Here is a 26536-nt window from a genome sequence, read left to right on the forward strand (position 1 = left end):
TTAGTAAGGACATCAAAGATTACAGGCAAAAAGTAGGAAGATGGGGTTGAGAGGGACATTAAATCAGCTATGACAGAATGGAGGAGCAGGCTTGACGGGTAGGCCAATTGGCCTAATTTTGCTGTGGAAGTAGAATATTTTGCTTTAAATAAGAATGAGAGGATTTAAATTGACTTAAAGATTCTGGATTGAAAATTATCTGATCCCTTAGTGCTTTATTTTCTCTTATTTTGTTTATATTTTCTTTAGATATGTAAATATTCCCAATTCAATATTAATCTCTATGGGATAGCTAACATGCTAGCCTTCTCGTCCACTGTAATTTTATTCAAAGCATTCCAATTGGACACATAATGGCCAGTACATTTCAGCCCAATTAAGTAGCTGCCCAATCGGCTGAAGCTTCATGGAAGCAGTTAAAAAGGTATAAAAAAAGACAAACTACCATTTAACCAAGTAACAAATTATGTATTTAAATGAAATACAGAGCAAATTAGAACACCATTAATAACACAATACTACAAAAAATACAAAATTTCGTTGGAATTCATCCAGTGTATGCTGTAGCACTCTTTTGATTGACAGTACATGAACAAAATCAGCATAGACACCCAGTGCAGATAATGGACTGCCTTCATTAAATGTTATCAATCTTCTTCTTCATTGTAACATTCAAAATGACTGTCGTTACCTTCAAATTCTTCGAGATCCTAACTTGAAGTAGTGAAATAGTTTCATTTTCACCCCTGGCCATTTCTAGCATCACCAAGCCTAAATACTTGAAACCACGGTGAGCAAAACAGCTCTTAACTGTCTTCTTTTTGTTATTCGCCAAATATCAGTGACAAAAAGCAATGCATTTTGAAGACAAATACAAACATCTGATACTATTTAAAAACTGCTTGCACAGTGTCTAACAGCCACACAAAGAGCATGCGACTGACATTAGTTAGAAACTGTTCTGCAACTATCTGCTAACCCAATTAAGTGGCACAAGGTCCCAAATAAGTGAACAGGATCCCAACTATTTTTTTTTAGCTTTTATCTTTAAAGAGTTATCCCAAATAAGCAGCTGCCCCGATTCATTGATATTCCAATTAACTGGAATCCACTGCACATTATTTTATTGGAAATCTTTGTTTTCATTTGTAATATCTCCACATTAACAGCTTTCCAAAAAAAACCATGCTGCTCCAGATGAACGAATGTGATGCTATTGATATACTTTGAAATTTTATTTCCATCATCCTAAAATCAGAACAATAGAGAAGATCATTCAACCTGCAATAGATCTTCAAGTCAGCTATTCAATTAGTCCTAATTCTGCTATTTCCCTCCATCTGGCAATTTTCAAGTATTTAACAAATGTATTGGATTAGAATTGTTTATTTAAGACTGCTGTGATTGAAATGAAATTTAAAGATTTTTGGCTTCAATTACACTGGAAAGCTTTACAGTACCACCCTCTGAAACTTGAGAGACTGGACTCCCAAAAATGTCTTCCATTCTATAAAGGTATGTTGCCATAATTCAGCATTTGCATTTCCCTCACTAATAAAATCACAGTTCCTTCATCACTAAAAGGCTGGCTGAATTTTCTAGTTTTGTTCTTGGAAAGAGATAACAATGTGACAGTGAAGTCTGGGTACAGTTCTTAGCCAACAGATATCAGGATATTGGATGGAGCCTTCATCCATCTTTAACTGTGTAGAAATTCAGCTCAATTACCAGAATACTATTACTAAAGACTGAATAACGACAAAACCACAAGAACTGTCATTTTTGTTATGACAAAATGTTCTGCAGTTTTTTTCTACAAAAGTTATCACAAAATTCCGCAAATTACATGAAAATCTTTGAACTAGTAAAATTGTCAAATTCAATACTAGAATTGACAATATTGAACTAAATACAAGTAATGACCTACTACAGACTTTACTTATACAGAGCACAAAATCTCAAGACACCAGTGCCTAACCTGAGATTTAAATTGAAGCTGCAACAGGGACCATAATTAATCAAAACACCTCTTGGTAAAGGGGCTTCCATAACAACCACTGGGTTTTCAACTGAAACTTCCAAAGGTACAAAAGCATTGAAAACACTCCTGGTTATTTGCATATAGAGGGGATGGGGAAAAATAAACTATTTGCTTCTGACATCTTCACTTGGCTTTTCCAAGGAGAATTCAGTGACACTAATAATTACAAGATTAACAAAAATAGAAAGTCTACTTGACAAAATCAGTCTGTAGGAAAAAAAAGTTTCAGGTTTGTCTTATTCAAAAGGATAAACATAGCAGATTTCTTGTAGACAAGAATTCCAGCAGGTTTTCTTTAAACCCAAGTCCTAATTTCTGAATCTTTATATGCTGAAAGCAAAAGGCCTCACAAAGAGCTACAGAACTCTTCAAAACAAATGAGAAAGTAACCCAGAAAGACCAAGAAAAGGCTGATATTTTTAGGTTAATAGAAACTAAATTTAGAAAGGCCCTTTCACAGGCAGAAGCCTTGTTACAATCTGGAACAGAAATGTATAAAAAGGAGAATGTTCAGCCTTCCAATGAACAATGCCAATAGTTATGTAGGTTGCAGCACTTCAACTGCTTGTTCAAATTGTACTTTGGATTTCAAATTTCATCCACCTTTCAAAAAACCAGCTAGGGGCTCCTAATACCCTTAAAGATTTTCCTCAAATCTTTCAATTAATTACTTTAAATTTATGACCCAGAGAAACAGGCACTTCTATTTTCTCCACAAGACCTCTAAATGATGCACCTGATTAGATCCTCCTGACAGAGACAATTTCTTTCCTTAAGATTTTCCAATCCTGGCAACATTTCAAATGCCTTGTGATAAAAACATGATATTTAACATAGGAAAAATTGTATACACCATGCATAAACCCTTTCAATTATAACTTTTTTTAAAAAAAAACTTTCTACCACAGGCAGATTTTCAGTCTAACTTGCCAACTTCTTCAGACCTCATGGGTTGCTGCTCTGCTGATCACGATAATTTTTGAACACATTAGCATTGTTAGGACCATTTCCAACTCTCCCACCACTGCTGATATGCTCAGTGGCCATAATTCCTTGGTTTATCCCATTCAGCTTTAGAACTAGTGGAACCCTTAAAAGTGTCGTAGAGAAATACAACACAGAAAAACAAGCATTGAGTCTATGCTGACCATCAGCTATCCATTCGCACATTACATAACTCCCAATATTTTTCTTCCCACATTCTCATCAGATTCCTTCCCCCCCCACAAGGTCCACCACTCATCTATACAAAGGAAAGTTATGGTGGCCAGTTGAATGACCACCCTGCCCAATAACCAATATTTTGCTCTACTGTATTTAGCTTCAAGAACAAATGTCCTCTTCTGTGAAGATAGATACAGAATATTCATTTTGAACAGGAATGCTCAAATGCCTGAATTTACAGGTCATTTCCCAGTTAGAACAGAAAACTGAATTAAGAGAATTCAGAGAAAATTAAAATTGTTGTTGGCACACCAATGCAAGTACAGAGGCTTTGAACAGTATTCTATCATTCTTTTGGCAGGATGTGTAAAATACTACCCTGGCTATGAGACCCAAAGAAACACTGAAACAGGACTTGACCTGAGGGATGAGGTCTGTTTCAGCATTACCTTAATGGAGTTTTCTACAAGCTCTTTCAATGAAAAGGGGCAGCATTAAGCTAGATGAACTGTGGACAAGCAGGTACCAAACCAAACTGCACAGCACAAGATCCTGGCAGCAGCAAACCCCTGAAGAGTCATACACTGCCTCCTGTGATTGTAGTACAATACTGAATGTAAAGGAGACAAAAATCCCTCGAGGTGACATATACTCAATGGCCACTTTATTAGGTACACCTGTACACCTGCTCATTAATGCAAATATCTAATCAGGCAATCATGTAGCAGCAACTCAATGTATACAGATATGGTCAAGAGGTTCAGTTGCCATTCAGACCAATCATCAAACTAGGGAAGAAATGTGATGTCGGTTACTATGATGGTGCAGTGATAGTTGGTGCCAGACGGGGTAGCTTGAGTATCTCAGAAATTGCTGATCTGCTGGGATTTTCACACACAACACCCTCCAGAGAAGGGGCTCCCAAACCTTTTAGTGCCACAGAAAATACTATTAAGCAAGCCCAGGTTGGGAACCCCTGAAGACTTTATAGACAATGGTTTGAAAATCAAAAAATAACAACCTATGAGTCACAGTTCTGTGGATGAAAATGCTTTGTTAGTGAGGTCAGAGGAGAATGGCTAGTGTGGTTCAAACTGACAGAAAGGCAACAATGACTCAAATAACCACGTACTACAATACTGATGTGCAGAAGAGCATCTCCTGTATGCACAATACATCAAACCTTGAAGTGGATGGGCTATAGCAGAAGACTACAACAGGTTCCACTCCTGTTCTAAATAAAGCAGCCACTGGGTGTATGCACGTTTTTTCTAACAGGAGCAAACTCTCATCAGGAGGCCAAAGCAGCAATAATAATTCAAACAATCATGCAGGCCATTGTATACTTATCAGCAGTTCAAATGGGCCTTGCCAGGTTAGGACAAGCACAGACCTTAATGTCAGGTGGGCTTCAAGGGCCCAGATGCAACATCGTCAACCAAAGCCTCCACAGTGCTCCTCCAGATCAACAAAGCTGATGGTGACACCCACTGCTTCTTTTCAGCTGTTGCTCTGAATGCCTCAACAGGATGTTCATTTAAATGAGGAAACAGGCCTCTTATTAGCTGTAGTATGAGAAACATCTTTTCAGATGCAAGCAATTCAGTACAAGAGCTTTGGCAATAGTAGGCTAACTTATTTGGATCACCAGAAGGTAGACTATCAGATATATAACTCACTTAACTTTCATCTGGGCGAGTACTACCATCCTGTCCCACAACTGCTGATGTCATCAGTAAACATTCCTCCCAACCTCTTAATCAACTGGCTAACTTCCACCCCTTAAACTCTAAATTATCCATCTCCTTTTGGGAATCGTCTGCCCAAACACATACTCTTTGCCCTCACTTTATGACTACATCACATCACCCACCTGCACACCTCCATCACTCCACCTACTCCCCACCCTCTCAATCCAGAAATCACACCATTTCTTCATTCGCAATCCAAAACACACAGTCCTACCCAACATCCACTTCACTAAAGGTGAACTTGCAGGTCCACTGTGGTGAGAGAGGCAAGTGCAATGTTAGCATTCATTCTAAGAGGACTAGAGTATAAAAGCAAGGATGTAATGTTGAAATGTTATAAAGCACTGGTGAGGCCTCATGTGGAGTATTCTGAACAGGTTTGGGCTCCTTATCTAAGAAAGGATGCACTGAAACTGGAGAGGGTTCAAAGGAGGTTCACGAAAATGATTCCAGAATTGAATGATGAAGAGTGTTTGATGGCTCTGGGCCTATATTCACTAGAATTCGGGAGGAGAGGTGGTCTCATTGAAACCTATCAAATGGTGAAAGGCCTTGATAAAGTGGATTTGGAGAGAATGTTTCCTATGGTAGGAGAGTAAAAGATCAGAGGACACAACCTCAGAATAGAGGGGCATCCTTTTAGAATGGAGATGAGGAATTCTTTAGCAAAAGTGGTGAATCTGTGCAATTCAGATTGCTGTGAAGTCCACGTATATTTAAGGCAGAGGTTCATAGTTTCTTGACTGGTCAGGGCATGAAGGGATACTGAGAGAAAGCAGGAGATTGGGGCTAAGAGAAAAATTGGATCAGCATGCAACGCAGACTCAATTGGCCAAATGGCCTAATTCTGCTTTGTATTTTACAGTCTTAAAGTCTTCATGCATTGGCGAGGGCCTGAGTACTCTCAACTCCAATCAACTGCTAGGATTTTCAATCTAACCCCACTCCACTTATAATCTTAATATCACTCCAATTTCCTTTTCTACAATACCATAATCCTCTCTTGAACACATCCACACCAAATCATCCCATCCAAGACCAAGCCCCTGATACCTTGGCTGCCCAATGATCATACAGCTCCATCCTCACCTAATTCCTTCTGCTCTGAATGGCAGTTCCAGTTCTTTTCCACTTGCAAACCCCTAATATTTGGTGCCCAGGGACTACCTCTGATCTTCTTTCTATCCAATGGTAACGGATCTGAGGAAAATCTGCAATACCTTAGGCATTATTCCTTGTAGAATGCCAAGGCTACCAATTGAGCTGAAGCAGGGGAAGCAAATGGAAAAAGTTAGCCTACAGCTGTGGGTAGCACAGCAGCCTAGCAGTGAATGTAATCCCTTTACAGCACCAGTAATCACTGATTGGGGGTTGAACTCCCACTGCTGTCTATAAGGCATTTTTACATTCACCCTGTGACTGTGTGGGCTTCCTTTGGGTTTTCCTCCTACGTTCCAAAGCTGAACAAGTTCGGGTCAATAAGTTACAATATGTTGCTGCCAGAAGCATGGCAACACTTATAGGCTGCTTCGAGCACAAGTCTCAGACCAAGTCGGTCGCTGACATAAAAACAATGCATTTCACTGGGTTTCGATGGCAGACAACAAATAAAGCAAATTTTCTTTCTTTCAGTTTCAAAGTCTCTGGTTTATGGGAACACCCCTCAAGAGGGATTATTACACCCGTGCAAAACAACTCACAGACTGTTAACGTAGCAGAAGGACAGGAGTAAAGGTACACTCACCTCCAAAAGCAGACTTATTTTCAACTGCATTTGCAGCTCCAAAGCTGAACTGTGGATTAGTCTGGTTCTGTGTCCCTTGGTTAGTCAATGAGGACCCAAACATATTTTGAGATGATGACGACGTTGGGGTAGTAGTAGCAAACGGAATGGAAGGGTTTGAAGCACAAAATCCACCCTGACCTGAACTAAAGAAGCCAGCTGTAGCTATAGTTGGGTTTGGTGCTGCAACGTTGAAACCACTGGTCGTTTTGGCTGGCTGGCTTGAGGAACCAAAACCTTGTGTAGAGCCAAATATTGAACCAGTTGTACTACTACCTGAACTCTTCGTAGCACTGAACATTGGAGCAGCAGTGGAAGAGGTGGTTGTACCGAATGAAAAACCGACTGTGCCTCCACCAAAAATGGATTGCTTAGAAGTTGATCCAAATGCAGTCTGAGCTGTAACGACCCCAAATGCTGGCTGGCTTGGAGTTGCAAATGCAGACTGTGAGGTGGTGCTCTGAAATGTTGCATTTGTGGGTGTAGATCCGAAGCTGAAGGGAGCACCAGAACTGCCAAAGGCAGGGGCTTTACTTGGTGTTTGTTGAGTTGCTGTAGCATTAGCTCCAAACAATGACTGACCGCTTGTGCCTCCGAAGTTAAGCTGAGTCGTCAGGGCCCCAAAAGGTGGCGCACTTGTGGTATTACCAAATAGGGATGTCTTTCCTGAGTTTCCAAACGCAAGTGTGAGTGGAGCACTTGAAGTGGTTGAAGGTGCTGACACCGAAGGAGTAAAATTCCCAAATATATTCGAAGTAGCTGCAGTGTTTGTTGATGCCTGGCTTGTAACTGCATTTGGCTGACCAAAGGCAGGAATGGGCAAGCTGGCTGATGTTGCAGTGGCATCTGCAGAGGTCTTTCCAAACTGGAACACAGTGCTTGGTGCAGCAGTAGTAGTAGTAGTTGTCGGGTTTGAACCAAACTGAAATTGTTGCTGGCTTGATAGGTTGTTGCTTAAAGTAGAAGCTACATTCGGATTTGAAGAAACAGTTTCATTTAATCCAAAACTAACAGTAGCTTTTGAGCATTTCACTTCTGAATCAATGCTTGAACTTGTTAATGCAGTGGTGGCTCCAAATTGGAACAGAGTCGAATTTGATTTTGTAGAAGTTGTGGGAGGAGGAGCTTCTTTATTAAACACTGCTTGAACTGACTGACCGAAATTAAAAGGTGCAGCTGTAGTGGTGGCAGTAGTTGTAACTGTCATTGAGTTTCCAAACACTGGTTTGAATGGAATGATTGAGGAGGCAGAGCTCAATGGTACAGGTGCTACCAAGCTTACCGTTGTACTAAGTGGCATTCCTGAACTCAGTGTTGCTGGTGTAATGGTGCTCTGCTGTGTCACTGGCGGACCAAATACTGGCTTAAACTTGGGTATGCTGACAGATGAAGAAACCGTGGTGCTAACCTCTGTTGGGATTGCAGTCGCTGTGCTGGACAGGGTAAAACTTGTGCTTGGAGTTGAAGAATTACCAGTACATGAAGTCACATTCACTTCAGGCCCTTTGCTAAGTTTAGTTTCTTGTGCACTAACCAGAACAGAAAACTGGCATGAATTGGTGGTAGTGGTGATAGCTTTAGGAGCAGGGTTATTGACTGGTGTTAAAAGTGATGGGATAACGGAGGAACTTGAGAATTTCAAAACATCAGCTGCCTTAGATCCTGGAATATCAGCTGTCACTGTTACGGCAGAAGTTGTTGGAGCAGGGATTGTAGATGAAAGTGATAATTCACTCTTGGAAGATTTTGTGGAAGCTTCTGAAGCTTTAGCCATGTTACTCGGATTCACTCCATTAACAGAATCTGCTAAAGAAGAAAATCTGATTATTCCGTGCAAAGTCAGAGGATATCAAAACATTCAAAACTACAAACAAAAAGAAATGCTTAGCAATCTTTCATTTTCAATGTGCACTATTGCTAGATTTAAAGACCTGGTTCCATCTGAGTTACAAGTATTGATCCAATTGGTTTTCCGCCCAAGATCAGTGATATTCAAAAGGTTCCAAGTTACATCATTACCTGAATTACACTAGGTGTCAATCCAATACACATCTAGCATGAACTGAATAAAGTATCAACATAAGATTTAAATTGCAAATTTTTCTGAAATACAGTTGTTATAACAAATTTGTATCAAAGGCCAATGATCTGATGTAATAGCAAATTGATTATTTTGAGTATCCTAAAATTAATTTGAATACATGAGGTCTTTAAAACTGAACTATTAAAATTGAAGTTGAAAGCAGTAATTGTTATTTACCTCAATGATAAACTCAATATCCAGCCCTCCACCACCAATGCATCAAGTGACATTTAAAAATGCTTCCAACATTATCAAATAACAGAGGGTACTTTACAACAGTATTTCTTATCAACATCTAATTCCAACACTACTTCAAAAACTCACTTAAATTCTGCTAGTTTAATTCCATCACTGGGAACTACTTCACCCAACTGAGCCAATTAAAACCCTTCATGATGTTGAACACATTTCAAATATCATTTACCCCCTCTCTGCAATGCATGCAATTCAATTTTCTCCTATCTCCACACAATGCATATTTACCCATTACTACTAGTATTCTTGTAAATCTTGTTGGGACACTTTCCAAGGCATTGCTCTTCAGATATACTGCTGACAACATTCCAGATGAGCTCTAATTATGGTTTCACAAAAATCTGGCATCCTTTCCACATTGTTGTATTCTTATATGCACCTTTTTTTTGAAAAAAGAACCAAGAACTAAATATGCCTCAAGAGACTTTTCAAAGTATTAAGGGCACACATACCAAGGTCTTTGCTCTCATGCACCCATTTTAACATTGATTACTGTCTGCTAAACATCTATCCCTTCAATTCCACATTTACAATCACATTAAGTGCATTTTGCAAGATAGGAAGAGTAAATTAACTATTCTGAAGGCAATTTCTTTTAATCCCCACAAGGACCAGAAGTTGTTTCGATCAACATGGAAGAGAATCCCATTTTTGAGAGAGCAAATAAACTTGCAATGACATGTCATTAAGTCATGACTGGAACCAAGCCAGTTAGCAGAAGGAAAAACATGATTAGGAAAAATACCTCAAATAAATGAGATTCTTTAACAGAGTGAAAACAAAGATCAATAAATATAGGAGAAAGATGTTACAAAATTGCTCAGATGACGGATATATATATATAGTGACAATTGATTTAGATGGTGAGATTAGAATTCTTCCCATATATAACAACTTCAAGATCAACTCTGGTTTATCAGAGTCAAATGCACAAAGAGGTTGCCATATCAGCGATGCCAATTTAGAGACATTTTATGCCACATACCTATTAGGAATGTGCATGACTATACAAACTCATTCCACTTTGCAACCTAGCACACAAGAAACAAACAGAATTACCTGCACATTCATGAAGTTAGCTGAATAATTCTGAAGAGGAGATAAAAATGTATACTCAAACTGGCTCAATATATCTGATGTATCCTGGACTTCTCTGTTGGTATTTAAATTTTCTATGCTAACCCTTAACTTTGACTGAAGACGATAAAGTAGCTTTGACCAGTTAGCACATGCCTGTTATTACACACCTGAAGTGGGAGACAAGATGGTGTGGCCCTGCATCATCTTCAAACTGTCCAGCAAGGAGTTTGAGACTATGGCAGAAATAGAAGTGGAAATGGGAGTTGAGTTGGCAGAGCTTTCCACTGCTGGGGTAGTAAAAGTTGACACTGAGGGCACTGTCACCACAGGCTCCAATGACTTTGAAGGCTCTGTTAATACCAAAAAAGCAGTCTTAGTAACATGTTTAAAAGTTTATGAATTTCATTGCGTGACAAAGGAAATGCTACACAGTTAGATTTTTTCAAAGGATGGTGTTTGTACTGTTGCTGTATCAAAATAATTAGTTATATTCAATTATAGGAAATATTAACTTTAAAAGTATTTGAGCCCCGAGGCCATCTCATTATCCACAGACAGAAAGGCCTTTGTAATTCACGACCAGGCTCATCCAGAAAATGACTGGCTGAGATGCCAGCCTCCATTCAACTTTACCTCAGGATGCACAAAGTAACTTTAAAAAAGTAATTTAGACATTTGCAAGTTTTATTGTCAAGCAATCTGAAAATGTGAGTAAAGCTAAATTATAACACTTTAGATAAAAATCTAAAACTGAGGTATTTCACTTAGCAAAACAGCTGAAACCACAGAAAATTTCACAAACGACCACTGATGGTTGTTTCTTATGCAAGTAGTAACCTTGATCATAACACAAAAATAAGAACTAAATTACAAGATAATACATTTGAACAATTACTTACCTTACTAAACATATAAAGGTGCCCTTTGCCAGTAATATATTGCCTTACCTTCTTTCTCCTGCAACACCTTTTTAATCCTGTCAAGGCGTGCTTTCTTTTCAGAGTCCATGTCTTCTGCAGTAATTGTGTACCCAATTTCTATCGGTGGATGCTGAAGCAAAGAAAGTTTCAATTAGCAGGATAATCTTGCATTAATTTACTTTCTCAACAATTTGAAAGAGAACCAATTTACAGTGCTTGACATAAAAATTATGCCAAAACTGTTTAATTCAAAGCAGGCACTTGAATGCCACCTTATAACCCCAGTTGACAACATTATGATGTTAGAGAACTATGGGTTCATTGCCTAGTCCCAGACTGCAGCAAATTAATTACACTGATATTCCTGGGTTGTACAGAGGGATAGTTCTGGTATTCTATATGTTGAAGAGATACTACAACAGCAGGTAAATCCATTAAACTGAATGCAAATTATCCAACAACACAGTATAAATGGAAAAACAGAGTTCTCCCAATACTTATCCCACAACCACTAGTCATCTGCCTCATTTGTTCATTAATGGACTTGCTTTCTCAAAATTTGCTTCTACATTAATGTAAAAAACAGATTAATTCTGTGTATGGTTAAAAGTAGCAGAGTAGACTGTAACCTAGAAATCTGGGCTAAGAATCCAGACCATGAGTTCAAATCTCATGTCTTCAGAATAATTTCCATTCAAATTAAATAATCTCAAGTTTAAGAAATATAGCAGTAAATTATGTACTGTTTCTTCAGTGACATTTACACTGCATTCCTTAGTACAACATTATGCCAATTTAACAGCAAACTACATTATCTGCTTCACTAATGTTTAAGGGAATTTAATGTAGAGATTAAGTAGATATGAATTGTAATCTCAAATTTATGAGAGGTGATCATCCAGAAATGCACAAAAACTCCTATAGGACTTTACCGGCTTAATGCAGTTTTATAGGTTCGAGTCTAGGACCAGGGAGGCAGTGTTTCAAAGTAGATGTTAATCATTCAAAAACAGTGCTAAGAAGAAATTTTCTCCATGAGAGCGAGTAAATTTTTGGAGTTCTTTTGTTATGAGGGTGGTTGATGCTCAGCTTCTAAATACATTCAAAATAATAGAATAGTTGTTTTATATAAAGGAAATCGAGGCCAGTACAAAGATAAAAGCTTTAGAACAATCTTGCTACATAGTGGAACAAGCATATAGGGGGGCAAGTGGCCTAAACCTGCATCTATCCCATCTGTCTGCTCAAAAGGTCTACCTGAATCCAAGAACACCAAATGGAAGAGCCACCTGCAGGTTTCTCGCACAAGCCTCAACTTGAAAATCTATCATTCCTACATCATTTACAAGATCCCATCATGTAACTAATTGCTCAGCTTTAAAGAGGGGTGCGTTTCACCCGAAAGATTGCACAGGTTTAAGCTGGTAGCTCACCACATTTTAGGGGCAATTGAAGATGGCAAAAAAATTGTGGCAGTTTTAATGACACTTATAACCCCTAATAAATAAAACTCCAAAATGCCCAGAGGACAATTATTCCTCAAATAAATATATTATATAACCTTTAAAACATTTAACTGTGACATATTTATTTGCAGAAACACACAAACTACACAGATAATTAGATTTTGAAGGAATGAGCAGAAAATAACCAGCTGTTCAGAAAACAATACTGAATCTACACAGGTATTGCAAAATATTCCCTATTCTCTGTACTCCCATTGCATTCAGGGAATTACTCTTGAAGTTGAGTAATTACATTTTAGAAAAACAATGGACTTTGCCTGTTTGAAGCAATGATGAGATAAAGTTGGGAGTTATGTTGATATTTTAAAAAACTATTCTTCATTTATCTGTAAATGTTTCTGTAAATACTGAGCAAGTATTCATTACAATTTATAACTCCAATCATAATCTCACTCAACATCAACACATGCTCTTTTCAGCTGCTTGTGATAAATAACTAAAGAGCACAAATGAGCACTTGTTATTTCTAATTGCAGCTGACTAAAATAACTACATGCAAGTCAATTCCAGCACCACACCTGCTCAAAATATTTTTGGTTCTAAAAAAATGTGTTATCTCACTAAACTCCAATTAGCACAGAAATAGATTAAAAACAAGAAATGTACAGTACGATACTCTACCATTGTAAGCTGATTTCCCTTCCGTTTTGGCAGAAGAGGAATCTTCCGTTTTCGCTTCACATCACCTTCCAAGGGAGAAGAATCTACTGTTGAAGGTGAACATTTTGACGTCGGAGTTGCTGTTTCTAAAAGAAAAAAGTTTTACTGCAATTAAAACATATTCCAGAATCTGACTGCAACATTTTCTATGTATTGTCACTAAAGTACTCGAGGAGAAAAACAACAGTGCTCTACAAACCCATGCCACACTTAGCACCACCTACCAATCACAATCAAAATGATAAATTTGACCGGAAAATGAAGCTTGTGACTATTTAGTTGAACAGAAGAACCAAATCCATTTCTCGAAGATAATATACCTTTACTAATAAAAGTCTTATTTTGACAGGCTACAGCTATTTGTAATGCAGGTTTTAAAACAAAACAGCAAAAATTTAAAATGGACTCTGGGGGATATGCCAAAGCCTTCCTTGTAATCAGAGGCCCCAAAAAAGGACAGATAAAATTACTTTTAAAAAAAATGAGCAGAATTTTTGGCAGCCTTTGGTGGCACATCCAATCACTGGCACTTCTGCAGGATAAAGATGTTTCTTTCTTTTACTCTACATAAATTTTGATTCATTCACTGAAAACTGTGGTGGAACACAATAACTTACTTTGGGGAAAGAAGTCAGTAAAAGAGAGAAGGTAGAAGGAAGACAAAGCCAAGGACACACTCACACAAATTTGAGCACATATAATAAACACCACTGAAAGTTTGATTAGCTTTTCCTTTGAGTTGTATTACTGTTATTGCTTCCTGAATTCCTTGCTTCCTTGCTTCCTGAATTCCAGATCCAAAATAAGTCAAAATTATCAAAATTACAAAGTCCTTTCGCTGCATAGCTAATTACAGCAACATGATTCATAGAATAGACAAGCCATTTATTTATGTTAAATATTTGTCTATATTTAATTAAATCACATCTGCCAATTAACACCTTTTAATTCACTCTACAGTCCCTGGAGAATCTTTTTAAATCCCATGGTCCTGGCAATTTACCCACTGTCAAATCCCATTATCACCGGCAAACATGCATTTAGTTTCTGGCTTCTCGGTATTGCAGTTGTTACAGTGCTACTTTCAGCAGAGCTCAGAAGTATTCAAAAATCAGTGCTTGTCCATGATGTGAATCGCTTATATATTTTCTCTCCACCCCCCCCCCCCAGTATTTTCAACCACTGCTCAGTTCCTTATCGATGCAAACCTTGTCTTTGTTTCTTAACCTAACTTTATTAGATGTAACGCAACCTCTTGCTCACAGAAATGGGAGGTTGAAATGGCAGTACTCAAGTCTTGCTACTGAACTCACATTGAAATTCTGCGTAAATCTTGTTTACAGAAATGTAAACTGGTTATGTGCAGTTGCCACAATGGCACATTCATTCATTTCTCATGGTATAACCCATGTGTCTGAAACACAGTCAATATTTCTAACCAACTTTGCTATTCCTCCCAGCACTTCCTTTCCTACCCTTGATTTTTCCTTGGTGTTGAGACTTTGCCACAGCATCTATGCTTTTATTTATATAGATCTTGTCACTCCAATCAATCTGTTAACATGAGATGAGTATCCTTACCAATAAATTACTATCCAATTAGTTTATTCAAGACAATTCAAGATCACTTAGATCCAGCCTTCAAGTCACATCCATGCAGGGATGGAAGAAGCTTGCTCGGACCCTGGAGGGGGTTTTGACGAGCTACAGAGAGCAAATGGAGCTAGCCAGAAAGTCTAATGGGAAGTGAAAGCAATGAAGTTAATCCACTTCAAAAAGTGGGTTCTGGTTTCCACACCAACTTTTCAAGTGAATAAACCCATTCACCTCCAGATTTGAGGATTAACACATGGAATGCCCATAGATATAGACATCAAGCTTAGATTCATGGCTTAACTAACAGAAAAGCAGTAAATAAAAATGTATTGTCAAGTTTACCAAAGAAACTTGAAAATTAACTTCATACTTTATCCTTTTACGTGATATGGGGCTGACCAGCATATCTACATTAAAGATACTGAACCTGGAACAGGCTCAAATGTTCTGGTAAAAAGATTTCGATCCAGTTGCATGGGATTGACAATATTTATTTGTCAAAATGGAGTTCAACTCGAAGGCAAGCTTTCTTAGTGAAGTCTGTGGTAAGGAAAGCTGCCGATAGAGTAGCCTAGGTGATTAACTGCAGTGTGCTTTGTAGACGATATTTCTTGCAACCACACTGTACCAGTGAAGTTGGTGACTGCTCAGTGGTTACACTCATTCAGCTAAGTGACATTTCTGCACTTTACCTCAGAGATAGTGGAAAGGCTTTTGGAAGTTTGTTGTCAAGCCTAGCCCAACCTCTGCAGACTCAAATTTGGCAGACAGTCAAAAGCCAATCCAAATCCAAGCCAACATTTCCAGTAAACCGAATCCAGCTTCTAATATTAACAATGTAAGTTTCAGGTGAAGCTGAAAACAATAACATTTTACTGAACTAACAGACTTCTTTTCTTCAGAATAATTTGACGCAAAACTGGAACCTGAAAGCCACTGTGCTGATGATTATGTACAGTTTGCATGACTAAGTATATTAAAATGTTGCATTTTAAAGTCTTAGAAAGGCTTTATACATGGTTAATTAGTTGCTTTCCAATATTTCAATCAAGATTTTTTTATTGACTACTTTCCCTGACATATACTGAAACTCACAATAAATTGCAATACAATACACATATCTTAAAATAGTATTCCACTTCCTTCTTACCTTCTTCAATAGACTGGTCTTTTTCTGGCCTGTCCACTCGAACTGGGGTAGAGGCATTTGATCTCTGTACTTCTTCCTCCCTGTGGATAAACATTCTACTTTTAAAGCAATATCCTCATGCAAGCAAAATATACTTAATTGTTCTACCATGTAAGTCTGTTGTTTAAAAGGGTGTCAATACTCACTCTCTTGTTTCATGCTTCACTATTTTTTCCCTTAATTTCTGTGAATATGGGGGGGGGGTGGAGGACTTCCGGGTCACCAAAGGAATGGCAGCGTAGGGAAAGGGCTCTCGACAAAAAAGAATGTAAACTGCCCTAAGGTCAAAATTAGACAACTATTTAGTATCACATAACTATATCAATAAGAGGGGCAAGGATGATGTCTAAGTACAAGAATAAGAAGTCCGCTCAGAAGGCTGATAAATACAACGAGACACAGCAACACGAGGGGCCTAGCTTCCCCACGGCCAGCCTGGACAGATAATGAGGAAGAGTTGGTGAACCTGACTTTGATTCTGAGAGAGATTTATGATTTCCGACAAGATAACAACAAACAGCTGGAAGATATTAAAGGAGAAATAGTTAGAACTAATTTGAGGTTAGATGAAGCCGAAGTGAGGATTGTAGGGACTGAGGAGAGGCTGCAAAACACAGAGGAAGTGATAGCAGAAATGATAAAGCTACAAGAGCAGCTCCAGTGGAAGCTAACAGACCAAGAAGGCCATTCAGGAAGGGAAAATGTGAAGATCTAGGGAGTTCTCAAAGGAGCTGAAGGTAAACCGGGATTGGTGATTCCCTTCGTGGAGAAGCTGCTTAGAGAGAACCTTGACCTACCAGAAGCAAAAGACCTACAGATACAAAGGGCCCACCAGGTGTTAGCACCACAGCCTCTGGCAGATGTCCAGCCCAGATTGATTCTAGTCAGATTTCTCAGTTACAGAACGAAGGAAGAAGTGCTTAAACTGGTATGGCAAAAGAAAGGCTTTATGTGGAGCAACTGTAAAATCAGCTTTGACCATGATTACGCACCGGGGATCCTTGCCAGATGGGAGGAATATGTGGAAGCATAGAGGGTCTTGAAGGAAAACAATATCAGATTCCAGACCCCGTATCCAGCTCGGCTAAGAGTCTTTTATGACAAAGGGACAAAAACCTATGCTACTGTGGAGGAGACAACATCAGACTTGTCGGACCGGGGACTACCCATGAAAGTTATCACCCGACCGGAGAGGATTCGGCAGAAGACATGGCAGCCATTGCGGTGAGGACACTCCCCTCGAACCAGGGTGTCAAGCTACAAAGAAAAACTACAAATATTCAGACACGAATGTACAGAGTACAGATTAATTAAGAGAAATGACTGAAAAGAGTAAATCGGACTTAAAGGTAAAATTAAAGTTGATAACTGAAATAAACCAGACGGAATAACTTGAATGATAGCAATATGATTGAGACATAAAAAGGAGAGAATTCTCAATGATTGTTCACACTGAGGAGGCTCTCTAACACAGGGTGAAAATAGAAGTTATCCCTCTGAATTGAGGCAGGTCCGTGCTCAGGCCTCACTGTTGGGAGTCGGGGAAAATTTTCAAATGTTCTATGTTCAAAAATGCCTAGGGTTTGGTTTTGTGTTTTGGTATACTGTTGAGAAGGGATTGCTTACTGTTTACAAAAGGAGAGCATTTTCTATTCTACTAGAGAAAAATGCAAATTGAACCGATAAAAATAATTTCCTATAATGTTAATGGGGCTTTGAATCCAATTAAGAGAAATAAGATTACATCTAAATTGAAAAAAGAGAGGGCACAAATAGCTTTACTTCAGGAAACACACATGAGCCAATCTGAACATGCAAAATTAATAAGAATGGGCTTTAATTTCTGGTAATATATTACAGCAGAATATATGAACGAACCCGAAATCTGGTCTCACACGTACCCATTTGGATGTTTGGCATCTGGGAACATTGGTTAATTTTTTTTTTTGCAAGAATAGTGATAGAATTTCTCTCCCCAGAAAGAGCAATATAGATTGACACGATTGAGATTAACCAGGTCAGCAAAGAATCAACCCTATGACACACGCAAAATGCTGGAAGAACTCAGCAGGCCAGGTAGCATCTATGGAATAAAGTACAATCGACGTTTCAGGCTTACCTTTCATCAGGACCATCGACAATTCCCCATAGATGCTCCCTGGTTTGATAAGTTTCTCCAACATTGTGCATGTGTAGCTTGGATTTCCAGCAATCTGCAGATTTTTCCTTGTCTGTGAATTAACCCTGTGATCTGCTTTATAGCAGATTTGCATGATACACTTATTGATTGAAAAGAAGAAAACTTACTAAAACATACTTGCCAGTCATGTCCACAACACGCAAGTACTAGAAAGGTAAACATGAGTGACGGACTTTAAAAGGATAACAGAAGAGTTTATTATCATTATGACATTGACTAGCAGACAAATGTTCGAATCTCACTCAGGTCAGATATCAAACTTTGAAAGATCTATAAAATTGACATCCTATGGAATAAGAACAAAATGCTAGAAACAATCTGTCAGGTAGTAACTTGTCCAAAACAAAGTACTAATGTTTTAGGTCAATGACCTTTCATCAGGATAGGATCTGATGTCAGTGACAGGAGACATTAACTCTTGTTTTGCACTCCTGAGATGCAATTTAGTTTTCTGGTTTTATTTCAGAATTCCCACATTTGCTTACTTTTCAACTATAACAAGATCATAAAATTGTACAAAAAAAATCAAGCGTGTAACTGTCAGGTAATTTGACTTGCACATAACTCATCATGGCTGAGTTACAACTAATATTGCAAAAATTATGACCAAGACCTAGCACTACAATCTTAGGTGATTAATTATGAATAATAACCATACCCTTGCTCTGACCACAAGTTAATAAAAACTAATTTAAAAAAAATTCAGTTCAGTTATACAACTTCAGAAAGTGCAAAACACATGACCAGCACCTCAAAGTCACGTGAGTAACAGAAATTTGTCCTGAAAGAATCCACAAAGCACAACCCAAAAAAATTAAGTTAATAGAACCTAAAAGAATTTGACCATATAAAAAAACCTCAATAAACAATTTTCCCAACTCGCATATGCATATTCTTGACGCATATGCAGGTGACAACTTCACAAGTAAAAATAACAAGGACCAGTTTCTGGGAAAGACAGCTTCCTCCTCCCTTCACCTCAATACATGCAACTTAGGGCAATGGGTTCATCTGTATAATGCAGATCTCAGTTCTCATCAACAGTGAAGACTGCAGAGATGTGTCTGCATCACTGACTAGGTTTCAATGAATACTTACTTTAAATTTGCACTCTTACCTTATTTTTTTGCCTGATCTTTCAGGAGTTTCAGATCGTGAGGAAGCAGGGCTGGAGAGTGGGGTTGTATTTCGTGCAGAGAGAATGCATCTCAAGCCCTACAAAATAAACAGAAATTTCATCTGATTACCTTAACAAAGATTTTAAAACTTACATTTGAAAGTGCACGAATTTGCATCCAAATGTACAAAAGGTACAAAATCCTATTCTGCAAACAAAATAAAGAAATATTTGAACTCAGTTGTTAAGTGCTTGTGTTGGTAAACATGAGGAAAGGGGATGAGTCAATGGGAAAGAGAAAGGGAATTATTTTATATAGTGTGTTATAGTGTGAAAATTCCTGTGGGAAGACAGCTTTTGTGGTAAGGAAAGAATTCTTATGACCAACAAACCACTTCTAGGTGTGTTCAAGAATGCTAATTAGCCACAGGTAATTAACTCAGATAAATCTTCCACAACAATATATGATGCTACTTCGGTTTTGGTAGTTTCATCTGAAAGACAAATGGTGACTCACAAGCCCCTTCTTATAGTACCAAGCAATACTTTGTACCCGCTCCCCCCTCCAAAATCCTTCCCTTCAGCCCAATTAATGACATATACTCAGTGGCTGCTTCATTAGGTACACCTGCTCATTAATGCAAATATCTAATCAGCCAATCATGTGACAGCAATTCAGTACAAAAAAGAATGCAAGAGGTTCAGTTGTTGTTCAGACCAAACATCAGAATGAGGAAGAAATGTGATCTCAGTGACTATGATCATGGAATGATTTTTCATGCCAGGCTTGAGTATCTCAGAAACTGATCTCCTTCGATTTTCACTCAGAGTTCTAGAGTTTACAGAGAATGGTGTGAAGTACAAAAGAAATATAGTGAGTAGCATTTCTGTGGGTGAAAATGCCTTGTTAAAAATACAAGAGGTCAGAGGAGAATGGTCAGATTGGTACAAACTGACAGGAAGGTAAGAGTAATTCAAATAACCACACATTACAACTGTATGCAAAAGAGCATCTCTGAATGTTTAACACATTAAACCTTGAAGTGGATGGGCTACAGCAGTTGATGACCACTAACATATACTTGGTGTAGTTGCTGACAATATAGCAATTCCTGCTATTTCATTAAAGTGGCAGACTTTATATAGGCTGGCATACCCAACCCAGTCATTCAGTTTCAAAACCATTTTTCAACTTGGCCATTAATGACGGACACAATAGAAATGAAAGCACCAGTCTCAGTAATATACAGTACATTCCACACACAGAAAAAGAATTCTACATTGTATCAGTGCAACTACAAATTAATGCAAATACATATCAGGGAGATATTAAAACCCAGGCAAGGTTTACATTTCAGTATATCAAATAAATTGGCAAAAATATCAGCGCTGATGCCCTTGAAACTGCAAGACTATGTGCCTTTCACATAACCCAGCAAAACATTTACTTTAAAGGAAATTAAGGGTGCATAATAAATAGTCTTTCAGAGAACACCTACATTCTATCAACCATTTAAAAATACACCAACCTGGATTTGTCCTCGGGTGGAACTGTAAGAACTGAAAATAGGATTGCGAACAGAACTGTGCTTCCTGCCAACGCATATGCTATTCAGTGAACTAATGGAGGATGTCCGTGACCGTTTGGAAATGGGGTCATCAGAGCACTGGGAATTGGTGCCTCTCTTTAGTGTTCCAGGTCTGGAAAACAAAGTGAAATAAAAAAAATCCTAAGCACATTGCTCTTAGAACCATTGAACATTACAGCACAGAAACTGGCCTTTTGGCCCTTCTTGGCTGTGCCGAACCATTTTTCTGCCTAGTCCCACTGACCTGCACCTGGCCCATATCCCTCCATACACCTCTCATCCACGTACCTGTCCAAGTTTTTCTTAAATGTTAAAAGTGAGCCCGCATTTTCAGCTCAGTCTTTTTTGAAAATTTATAAATTTATGAGTTTTCTTCATTTCATTATATCCAACATTGAATCTTAAAATACATTACTTCCACCGTTGACAAATTTTGTTAAGCTTTCAATGCTCTGCCCTCTGTCTATGAAAATATTGGATCTGGATCTAATAGTTCCAGTCAGTGAGGGAATTCCAGTCTGTTCCTGTTTAAGCAAGATGGATTGTTCGTGAATAATCAGGATTAGAGAAGCTATTTTAGCATCTCATCTGCTGCATGAAATCCCTGACAGATCAATACACTGAACCTCATTGAACACTTATCTTGCTGAAAACAGCCCAGAACATTTAATACTTGGGGTATCGTACTCAACTGTAAAATTACAGTAATGCAGATGTTCTCATTTTAAAATGAACTATCACCATTTTGATTTTACAAAATTCAAGATTTAAAGATAATTTGGAAAAAACTTGCATTTTCTACAAATCAATATAATTGAATACAACTCCAATTTAATTCCAAAATAGAAACTAAATGATTTTCTTACAGATGGGGAGAAAACAAGGTCTCTCAACAAATCCATGTCAATAAAGTGGATTCCGGTTAATTGACTCATCAGTTAATTGGGGCAGCCACTATATGGGACAATTCTTAAAGAACGAAAGCTAATCAAGAAAATAGCCAGCATTCCTTTTGTTTATTGGGACACTATGCCGCCTACTTGGGACACCAGCCCACTGCTGAACAGTTTCTAACAGGCATCAGTTGTGTGCACTTGCATTTAAAAAGCAGCGATTTTTGTCACTGATAGCTGCCGACAAATAAACAGTTCAAATGCCTGAAACAGCCGGGAGGGATAATGAAGTTATTTCACTCCTTCAACAAATTAGGAACAAAGAATTTGAAGGTATTTTGAATGTTACAATGCAAATGAAGTTTGGAGGATGAGGTTGTCGATTGCATTGTTTGAAGGCAGCCCATTATCTACTCTTGGTATCTGCACATTTACAGTCAATCAAAAAGAAAGTGGTATCCTGTTGATAACTATTAGGAACTAATACGCTGTTTTATAGTACTGTAGTAATATTGGTAGTGTTCTAGTTTGTTCAGTATCTCAATTAAATATGCAATTTGTTAGCTAAACAGTAGTTTGACTTTTTATACCTTTTTTAATTATTTCTTAGAAACTCTGGCTAATTGAGGCAGCTGCTTTACTGGGCCAAAATGTATTGGTTCTGATGTGTCCCAATTAACTGGAATCCACTGTATACAAAAAAAAATCACTTTTCAAAACAGTATAGTACATTGAGAAGTTATCAAACATTCAATAAAATCACTTTAGTCATTTACCTTAATGTGGGCAAGTTCTAGGCATTGGACTTCAAACTAGTTAATACAGTCAAAATCAGTCAGAACTGATTTGCCCTCAAGCTCTCCAAAAACCCACCAGAGGAGATTTGAACAATGCAACTGAATAAAAACAATGGAATATGGAAGAGATACATGACAATACTCTAAGATTCAGTGCTGTGAATTTATAATGATGCCCCAAATCTAAACAGCCCTCTCGCATTCTCAGATCATAAAAACCATCCATATTAGCTTAGGAAATGCTTTGTATTAGTATCATTGGTTTGAGATGTTTAATTATGGTGGCAAACCATTAAAAGACTTCTGCCAGTCATTTAAACCAGCTCTGAGGTATGAAGAAAATGCTGTGAAATTTGAATAAGTTTGAATACCTGACAAATCAAAACAAAAAACACTAAAAGACTGACTTCAAAGTCATTCAAAACAGCTTAGAAAATTGTATTATGATTAACAAGAAACACAAGTGTACTCCAGCTATTTCAAATGTTTGTGCAGGCGAGTTCACAATCACAGCCTCTGTTATTAGAATCAAAGATGGATCTGGTGTCAAAAGCCAATGGAACAACTGTTCTGAGCACAGCAAAAGAAAGACTGACGTTGAACCATCCATGTTACTTCAATGTCAAAGCTTTTTGACATCTGTGACTTCATAAAAAGTTACAGGAATAGAGCAAGTTATTTTATATTCAGATTAATAGTTTAATAATAAAGGAACACAAAAACCACACACAAATATCCCCAACTATTTTGAAATTTCATGCAAAGATGAAAAGGGCCAGATTGGAATTATTTGGCCCAGTTTATTCATATCTAGCTCTGCCTGCTTACCCATAATGGACTTACTTTGGAACCAGGGAAGCTGGAGCCCCATTGGCCAATAAGGGTTCAAATGCAGAATGACCACTTCCACTGCTGTCATGGCGCCTGGAAGCAAACCATAAACAGAAAGCAACAAGTTAGGCTAACAAGACATGTCTGGAACTTAAAGATGCCAAAATAAAAGTTTCAGCTGTAAGTTAAAACTAAAATATAATTTTGTTAAACAATATCAGATTAACCTCCAAAACTGAAACACCACAGTATCAATTGGCAACTTTAATCAGGACCACTGTTTAGCTAAATTACAAGATGCCTATCTGCAACAACTTCACCTGAAACTGAAGACAATGCGATCACCTGAAAATTCAGTATTGAGGAGGTGGGTTTGAGTGGAAAGCAATACTGTAGGATTGGAAAGTTATGATGGAGTATTGGAAGACAGATTAACAACAGGAGCAAACCGGACAAATTCAATACAAACAATAACAGAAGGGAAACATTGTAAAGAATGACAAAGCTTGCAGCAACGCAACACAAAGAAAGATGATGGAATGCAGATTATTATAAAAATATGAAGAATTACATATTGAAAGAATAAAATGTTCTTCAAGTTTAAGTACATGTATATGCCCAGATCACTAAAGGTGACAGCTAAATATTTAAGAGTGTAGAAATGAATCTTGTTCCCAGGAATGCAAGACACCAGAATGAGACAAAGTATTTGAAGATGCCATGGGCCTCAATTACACCATTGTTATCTGTATGTCAGTGAGATGGTAAACTCCCAAGTAAAAGAAATAAGTTGGTCCATCAGATTTCAGGAATTCTCACAGAATTGAAGGGAGATTAGCAAGTTTATTAACAAAAGATAAAATTTAAGAACAACTTTCATACACCATTTTTGCTTTTTTCCCCTCAGTTATAATTACCTTACTTCAAAACAATACGAAAGAGCACAAGATAATTGTTTTAGACAGGATGGCCAGAAGATACTGTCACATGATTTCAGGAGCCATCTGGTTTTGCTTCTGCAATGTCATTTGTCGATTTAAACTTAATTCTTTTTAATCAAAACTTAATTCAAAGAACAGACATCCCAAGGGTAATCTTTAGTCAAAAATTGCAGCAACCGTCAGGCACTTTTTAAGGATCATCAAATAATATTTTGGGTAAATTTAAACCAATTATCAGCTTATGGAAGTATTTCCAGTCATCTCATATCCTATCAAGTTGACATGCCTGGCAAGATTTTTATGTTTTAAGGGCTTGGGACAGTAGAAAGCTGTCAAGAACCAGCATGGGTATGTGAAAAACTGAAAATTATGAAGACCACAGTTCTAGATTTGATCCATTACTTTCACAGATGAAAAATGCTACTTCTTTCTCTCCCCTCATCTATCTTCCTCTCATGCCTCAAGGATTCCTGGCAGAAGTCCAAAACCCCTTTTCCATGACAACTCAAACTAACCCACTACAACCTAACCTACTACGTACCTGCGTTTATTCTCATGTTCAGAGATCAAAGATCTTTCAGGATCATCTTCCACCATTCTCTTCCGACTTTCCTTTAGAGCATTAAGCACAGTTGCTTTTGAGCAGGGATCAACCAATGGAGACGCAGCAGGGGACATCATTTGGTCTAATCTGGGAAATTAAAGTACATGTCCACTATTACCAAAGGACAAAGTACAAACTGAACCATTTTATACTTTTTACATATCATGTGTCATATACATTTCATGATCAAATCAGAACTTGTATATCTGAAAGAAACAAAAGGGTTAAATGTTATACATAGAAGGCAAAAGACAAATTACGGTGCGACATGTAGCCCTTCAAAATTTAATAATGAAGCCTCTCCACGTTGTGACTTGGTTAGCCTATTGACTAATAATCCTCCAACCATTGTTCACCAAGTTAATACTATTACGTACACCGGTGGAAGAATTCATGACTTGTAGTTGAATAAAAGAAAAAGTAAAACTTTAAAAAATGGACTTTTTACTGCTACCTGGTCAAATTTCCTACTTTGACAAAACCCACATCTTAGCTGCTGCAGCCACCTCCAACTAGTTTTGTCTCATCCATTTTCGGAACTTCAACACCTTGGGCATTGTTAATACCAAGATTTGACTGTCCCTCTTCTACAATGAATAGTATGAAAGATTATACTTAATCTTATTTTAGCTTTTAGCTCTCCCACAGCTTTAAAAAAAAACTTAAGTTACAGCTTTTTATTTTCCTTCATTGCTACATCAATAAATTTCTTATATGTGAAGAAAACTCGCAGTAGCACTATTTATCCCTATATACTGTACACAGCAATCCATTAAGAACACCTATTATATGAGAAGGCAGGAACAAAAGGGGAATTTATTTACACTTTTTCTGAACATAGCCCATGCCACAGTTTCATTTCAGGTCAACGAAATTTTATCTGAACCTGCCTATTCTTGCCATGCCTGAAGAAAATGTGCAACTCAGATAACAGAATGGCCAAATCAGGCACTGCTGGTGGAGCAATTTGCAATAAGCTAAACACCCTGCCTTGATATAGATTTGCTTAAATGAAACAGCTTCTAAAACTACGATACTAATATCCTTCCTGGTTTCTTATTTATTCTGAGCTACAAAAACCTCTACCTTCAATCCTTTGCTGAAATGGAGGATCTGTCTAGGGGAAGAAGATTGCTGATAGTTTACCTCTCCACAATGAGAAATGGGTGGAGGAGCAGGGTGCTATTGGGAAGATTTCCAACAATTGACCGCTCAATGACTGCTGCTGCAGCAAAGTCCATACAATGAAGACCAATAACAGCGATCTTAGTCACAAATACAGTCACATTCACAAGTTGAAATGCAACTCCCAAAGTTAGCCAGATATAAAAATTGCCCCCAGGGTACTATGTACCTCAGCATGCATATAATTAATATATTAAAAACTGTATAGAGATCTATTAATATTACTCCTGCTGGAGTCAGATCATTTGTATTTTGTATTGTAGCTCATTACATATAGTGAAAACATGCACAAATTGAGCATTTAATACTTCAGCAAAACAAGTTCATTACT

At 37.8% G+C, this 26536-nt stretch overlaps 1 protein-coding gene across 4 annotated transcripts in view; it reads right to left on the reverse strand.

Annotated features, from left to right (window-relative positions):
- Window positions 1–26536, reverse strand: part of pom121 (POM121 transmembrane nucleoporin) — a 57989-nt gene that overhangs the window by 20257 nt on the left and 11196 nt on the right. For 3 of the 4 annotated variants that reach the window (XM_059973080.1, XM_059973077.1, XM_059973079.1), the window contains exons 3-11: window positions 24958–25107; window positions 23488–23568; window positions 20895–21066; window positions 19366–19463; window positions 16010–16089; window positions 13225–13349; window positions 11105–11207; window positions 10325–10507; window positions 6701–8545 (exon numbers count right to left, since the gene is read on the reverse strand). In XM_059973080.1, coding sequence (XP_059829063.1) covers window positions 6701–8545; window positions 10325–10507; window positions 11105–11207; window positions 13225–13349; window positions 16010–16089; window positions 19366–19463; window positions 20895–21066; window positions 23488–23568; window positions 24958–25107 — 2837 coding nt within the window. The remainder of the gene's footprint in view (window positions 1–6700; window positions 8546–10324; window positions 10508–11104; window positions 11208–13224; window positions 13350–16009; window positions 16090–19365; window positions 19464–20894; window positions 21067–23487; window positions 23569–24957; window positions 25108–26536) is intronic. The other variant, XM_059973078.1, reaches the window with a different exon arrangement.

Source organism: Hypanus sabinus, chromosome 6, assembly GCF_030144855.1.
Source record: "Hypanus sabinus isolate sHypSab1 chromosome 6, sHypSab1.hap1, whole genome shotgun sequence".
In the NCBI taxonomy this organism is placed as follows: Eukaryota; Metazoa; Chordata; class Chondrichthyes; order Myliobatiformes; family Dasyatidae; genus Hypanus; species Hypanus sabinus.